Below are 6,000 nucleotides of genomic sequence, written 5' to 3'. Positions count from 1 at the left end.
AATTAATGAAAAAATCTATGACACACAAAATATCAAAAATTTAAATACTCACAAGATCAGTATCCAAAAGAAAACACCATATATATATATATACTAAAACTTGAAGGCATAATTTTCCAAACTGTTAGAAGAAATCTTCCAAGCAATGCATTCCAAAGAGTTTTGAAAATATATAAAAATGAACCATCTTCTGACTGACATCAGGGAAGATAGAAAGTTACTAGTGGAATTTCAAACAAAAACTTTTCATGGTTGGTGGATGGAAGTGACAAAAATGGATATGTATTAGTAAGAGCAGCCAAAGATATATTTCTTCCATTAGGATCTACATATCTTTGTGAGTTATCTTTTTCAGCTTATGATAGCAGTTAAAATGAAGTACAGAAATAACCTGAACGTTGAATCAGATATTTCAATAATTGTTTCATAAAGTATTGCAAATTTTTAAAATCACTGAAATCTAGTCAATCATATTGCTTTCACTATTTTTAGTGGAAATAACACGGATTTTTAAAAAGATGATTAATATAGAAAATAACTTAGCTACTTCAAATATTTATTTCATCTTTATCTTTTACACTTGAAAAAGGCTTTACATCACACACAACAGGACGTGTCTAAACTTACATAAGTATAGAGACTTTTTTTGTAATAAGGAAGCGCAATAAAAAAAAATGTTCGGAGAGCACACAGTTTAGACAGGTAGTTGATACTGTGGGTGTTAGGAACGTATCAAAATTATATTATCTCAGTGCGAAAACATCGCTGTACCACAGAAGTCTTCGAGAAGGACATCCCACCAGGTTTTCATAAGGGGAGGTTTGAGGAATGAGCAGGATTTGGAAAAACAACCATCGGAAAATTTGCTGCCCATAAAACAGTACAATGCTTACTGCCAGAGGAGATTAACGTACTTTAAAAACATTTTTAAAAGAGGATCCTAGGTCTAAACTGCAGCGCTACTCTCTGAAGCTATCTCAGCCCCAGACTTGAACCTGTCCGAGAAGGAAGTTCCCCGAAATGGCCCAGCAGTGTTGGTAGGAGGGCCAGAGGTGAGGCTTTAGGGTCGAGTGGTGGGCGGGAGAGTGCGAAGAGCCCTGAAAGGCACGGAGGACCTGAGGCCTGGTCCTTTCCCTGCCGGCAGAGGGAGTCCCGAGATGGACAGTCTGGAATCCCTCTCCGAAAAGCGTTTCCTCGGCCGCTCAACCAGTTTGATACATCTCGAAGCCGAGTGAGAGCTGAAGTAATCAGTTGCGAGCGACAGCTGTCTGGGCACCTTGGGCGCCAGGCGCCGGGCTCGGAGCCCGACGACCGAATTCTCGCGAGAGCGGCCGCCGCCATCTTTCCATTGATTGCAGCGGGCGGGGGGAGGGGCCGACGACGAAGGCGACGGCGGCGGCGGCGGAGCCTCGGGTCGGTGTCTGCGCGTTGGTTTCTGAGGCCTCCGCGATAGCCCGAGCGCCGGCGGTGGAGAGGATGACTTCCGCTGCCGTTTTTCTCCTCAGCTAGAGAGGCGCCGCCACCCTCCCCCTCCTCCGGCAGGGCGGAGAGGAGCGGCCGGAGTCTGAGCAATGGTGCCCGGTGAGGAGAACCAACTGGTCCCGAAGGAGGTGAGGGGCCGGCGGAGGAGGCTAGGCCCGAGGCCTGCGGCCGCTGCGAGCAGCGCAGGCCGGGGGCGAGGGGCGGGCTGCGGGCCCGGCTCGAGGGCTGGCCCGGCCTTGGGGGAAGGAGGTGTGAGGTACGGGGTTGGGGGGTGGTGCGTGGTGGGCGCGGCGAGCAGTTGGGAAACCGGGCTGGGTCTCGGGGGCCGGGGGAGCGGAGACCTCTCCCCTCGGATTTGTGGTGCTGGACAAAAAAACGGAGCGGACTGGAAGGAATCTGGTCCTGCTCTGGGGCGAGAAGGTAACTTAAGTATTTAACATATTGAGCCACGGTGGAGAGGTAATTTCTAAGAAAAAATTCTGCAGCGGTGGCCGATGTGCACGACAGGGTGACGGTGCTGCTTCTGGTTTTGACAGTGGCACAGCTCTCAGGGCTTGTGAAATCGACGCCCAACTTGAGCTTTGTGCGACGGCAGTTAACTGTTGCGACTTTTTTGAACTCCTGTTTCTTTCTTGGTGGTACTATGGGCCTGCCTAAATGGGGCCTACCGAAGATCGTTGATAAGTATTAAATGTGACTTTCAAGTAAAGGTAAGAGGTAGCGAAGCATTACCATATGGAGAGTTGAACTACTTTTTGTAGTTGGGTTGGGTATGCCAGTTTGGGTGACTTCTTACATTCTTAAAAGCAAGTGATACGAGAAGGCTTGACTTCTTGGCTTCTCTTGAATAGCAGAAGATTAATGATAGAATCCAGCACTGGCCAGTGAATTTCAATATATTAATAGTATCTGTGTTGGCTTTATAAATATCTTAAGGGTGTCCAAATGTGTATTTTTAACTGGCTGATCATCAGGCGAATGCTTTGGATTTTTATTTCTCATATACCTCAAATAGATGCAAGTGTCGGTTGAAATTAGCTATATCAGATCTTGATAGTTTTGGGTGATGTTCTTAAAATTTTTTAATTCTTTTTTTTTTGCCTTTTTTGATTGCTTTGTAGCTGTTGTTGCTACTTGAGCAAGCTCTGACACTGCAAAAGTATTACTGGAGTTGTGTATAAGTGATAGGAATATTTCCCCAACTTTATCAGATGATTCTTTTGCAAGGACAGTTTTTTAAAACTCAGTTCTTATGTGTCATTATTCATCAAGCACCACCTGCACAGAAAATAATAAATAGATGAATTAATCAGAATTCTTGCCTTGGGATCTTCTAAGGCTACTAAGAAAGGTAGCACCAGTATTCATTGAGCTCCAAGTAGGGACTAAGCAATTTTCTACAAAAGTAACTCTTAAGCAAGGATGAAAGTGACAGATACTGTGAGATAGATATTAAAAATGAATTTTCTTTTAGAGCTACACAGTGCTGGTTTTAATTTCCATGAAAAGCAAAGTTAGTCCTTAATTTTTTGAGCATTAGAAAATATTGGTGGAACTTTGCTTTATGAAAGCTCAATATTAGGTTTATTTCCCTAATAATTTGGTTTATAGAAGACATGATATTTATATACACTTCTACAGGAGCATCCCTGCAGTGCTGCTTTTACCTTTGGATTTTAGAGGTTAAGTGCCTCACTGATGGGTGGGAAGGGATTTGGTGGGCCGGAGGGAGATCCAAGAGGGGAGGGATATATGTATACATACAGCTGATTTACTTCCCTGTACAGCAGAAATTAACACAATATTGTAAAGCAACTATACCCTAATAATTTTTTTTTTTTAAGATTAAATGCCTCTCCTTTAAGACTAATTTGTTTACCTGAGGCTTCAAACTCATCCTGAGTTCTGACTTTTTTATTTCTTACTCCTTCTGGATCACGTGCCTTTATTTTTCTATTCCCCAGACTCATCTTCAGTCTTTTCTTTTTCCCTAACTCCTTTCATGACTCCTGGGAGCATGCACAGTACTCTCAAATCTCAGGTCTGTCATTTTTTTTCACTAGTTCAGTGGTTCGTTCTTTTTCATGGCCATACTCCCTGCCATACTTCTTGCCTGCTTCTCTTCCTTGAGTTTTCTTTTGCATTTGATACTTTAAAAAAAAATCTTTGCTTTTAGTAATACTGTATTTTGGGGCCTTTTCCTATACCTGTTTGTCCTATCTGGTTACTCATTTGGTCAGTGTCTTTGTCTTTTTCTGTGTCTTTAATTATCACTTTTGTCTGATCTTTGTCATCTTCTGTCTGGTAGAAGTAGAATTGTATACTGTTAAAGCTGAGAGAGCACATAGTGATGTGATCGTCTAGTATTATGCTCCTTCACTTTTACAGATGAGGAAATTAGGGCCAGAGGATTGAAAAGGACTTGTTCAGGGTCACATAATGAGTAAATAAATGACAGAGCTAGGACTGGAACTCACATCCCCTTGATTGTACTCTTATTTTACACATCCCTCCATGTAACCTAGAGGCTCTGTAAGAATGGTTTGTAACTCTCTATATTTATTATGTGAAAATAAATTACAGAATTTTTAAATGTCTTGGTTCTGTTCTAATGGCTTATTACCAACTATGCTGCTAAGTCACTTCAGTCGTGTCAGACTCTGTGTGACCCCATAGATGCCAGCCTGCCAGGCTCCCCTGTCCCTGGGATTCTCCAGGCAAGAACACTGGAGTGGGTTGCCATTTCCTTCTCCAATGTGTGAAAGTGAAGTTGCTCAGTCATGTCTGACTTGTAGCGACCCCATGGACTGCAGCCTACCAGGCTTCTCCATCCATGGGATTTTCTAGGCAAGAGTACTGGAGTGGCTTGCCATTGCCTTCATTACCAACTATATGGAGAGCTTTATCTTTTTTTTTTTTAAAGGGAACCTCTGACCCTTACTAGATTTAGATATAATGATAAAGTATATGCATTCATGTGTGTGCAGTTGTTGAACGAATATTATTCTGGTCCTAGAAGCTCAAGGACAAAACTGTACCTTAGACTGCTGAAGAAGGCAGCTAAGTGTCATACAGGGCTTGGCAAACTACAGTCTCTGGGCCAAATTCAGCCTGTAGCCTGTTTTGTTTGGCCCATCAGTTAATAATGATTTTTACATTGTCAAATTGTTGAAAAATATCAAAATAATAATAATCTGTGATACATGGAAGTATGTGAAATTTAGATTTCAGTATTCATAAATAAAGTTTTATTGGAACACAGCCATGCCTATTTTTTTTCTATTGTCTATGGCTATAGTAGAGTTAAGTAGTTGATACAGATGCTGTGTACAGGATACATTTGAAGTTACTTAGCCTGGTGTTCAAGACCTAGTATTGATACCGTTTGATTCTGGCCACAATCTGCCCTTTCAGAAAGCTTATCTCTTCTCCTTCAAAGCAAGTTTTTAATGTAGCCAAACAGGTTTTTCTTTAACTTGCTTTTCACTTCTATTTATGCTGCCTCCTCTTTCCTGCTTCTGCCCACCAATTCAGAACATTCATACACATCTTTCCTTAAGTAATTCATATCTCATTTATTCTTAAAAAACTTTTCTGACCATTTAACCTTAAGGATTTCTCCTTCTTAGAAGACTTATATATGAACAGAATTCATTTGCCAATTAGTAAGTAGTGCTTTGTGTCATCTATTATGGGCTTCCCTCGTGGCTTAGACAGTAAAGCATCTGCCTGCAGTGCGGGAGACCTGGGTTTGATCCCCGGCTTGGGAAGATTCCTTGGAGAAGGAAATGGCAACCCACTCCAGTACTCTTGACTGGAAAATTCCATGGATGGAGGAGTCTGATAGGCTACAGTCCATGGGGTCGCAAAGAATTAGACGTGACTGAGCAATGTTACTGGTTCACTGGTCATCTATTATAGTCTCAGCTGTATTTATTAGCATTCATTATGGATGTCTTGACAGCAGAGATCTTTATGTGCCTCTCTCACCCGTGCTTCTTTTTTTTAATATAACTCTTGAGAGTCCCTTGGACTGCAAGGAGATCCAACTAGTCCATTCTAAAGGAGATCAATCCTGGGTGTTCATTGGAAGAACTGATGCTAAAGCTGAAACTCCAATACTTTGGCCACTTCATGCAACGAGTTGACTCACTGGAAAAGACTCTGATGCTGGGAAGGATTGGGGGCGGGAGGAGAAGGGGACCACAGAGAATGAGATGGCTGGATGGCATCACTGACTCGATGGATGTGAGTTTGAGTGAACTCCGGGAGTTGGTGATGGACAGGGAGGCCTGGAGTGCTGTGATTCATGGGGTCGCAAAGAGTCGGACACGACTGAGCGACTGAACTGAACTGAACTATAGGTTTAAGTTTGTCTGGGTTGTGAGGATATCGGTTAGTACCCTGTCTAGGTTTGTGTAGGTCTGGTTTGTCTAGGTTTGACAGACCTAGACAGTGTATTAAAAAGCAGAGACATCAGTTTGCTGACAAAGGTCCATATAGTCAAAGCAATGGTTT

General features: G+C 42.5%; 1 protein-coding gene across 3 annotated transcripts in view; it reads left to right on the top strand.

Annotated features, from left to right (window-relative positions):
• Positions 1 to 1,357: 1,357 nt before the first annotated feature.
• The window catches only part of USP47 (ubiquitin specific peptidase 47), a 110,128-nt gene continuing 105,485 nt past the window's right edge, over positions 1,358 to 6,000 (top strand). For 2 of the 3 annotated variants that reach the window (XM_055423361.2, XM_055423359.2), the window contains exon 1: positions 1,358 to 1,610. In XM_055423361.2, the coding sequence (XP_055279336.1) occupies positions 1,572 to 1,610 (39 nt within the window). In that variant the 5' untranslated portion in view covers positions 1,358 to 1,571. The remainder of the gene's footprint in view (positions 1,611 to 6,000) is intronic. The other variant, XM_055423360.2, reaches the window with a different exon arrangement.

This window comes from Moschus berezovskii, chromosome 14 (genome assembly GCF_049115385.1).
Source record: "Moschus berezovskii isolate FMDL1 chromosome 14, NW_MosBer_1.0, whole genome shotgun sequence".
In the NCBI taxonomy this organism is placed as follows: domain Eukaryota; kingdom Metazoa; phylum Chordata; class Mammalia; order Artiodactyla; family Moschidae; genus Moschus; species Moschus berezovskii.
The sequence above is the reverse complement of the archived record's forward strand: the minus strand, read 5'-3'. Positions and strand labels throughout refer to the sequence as shown.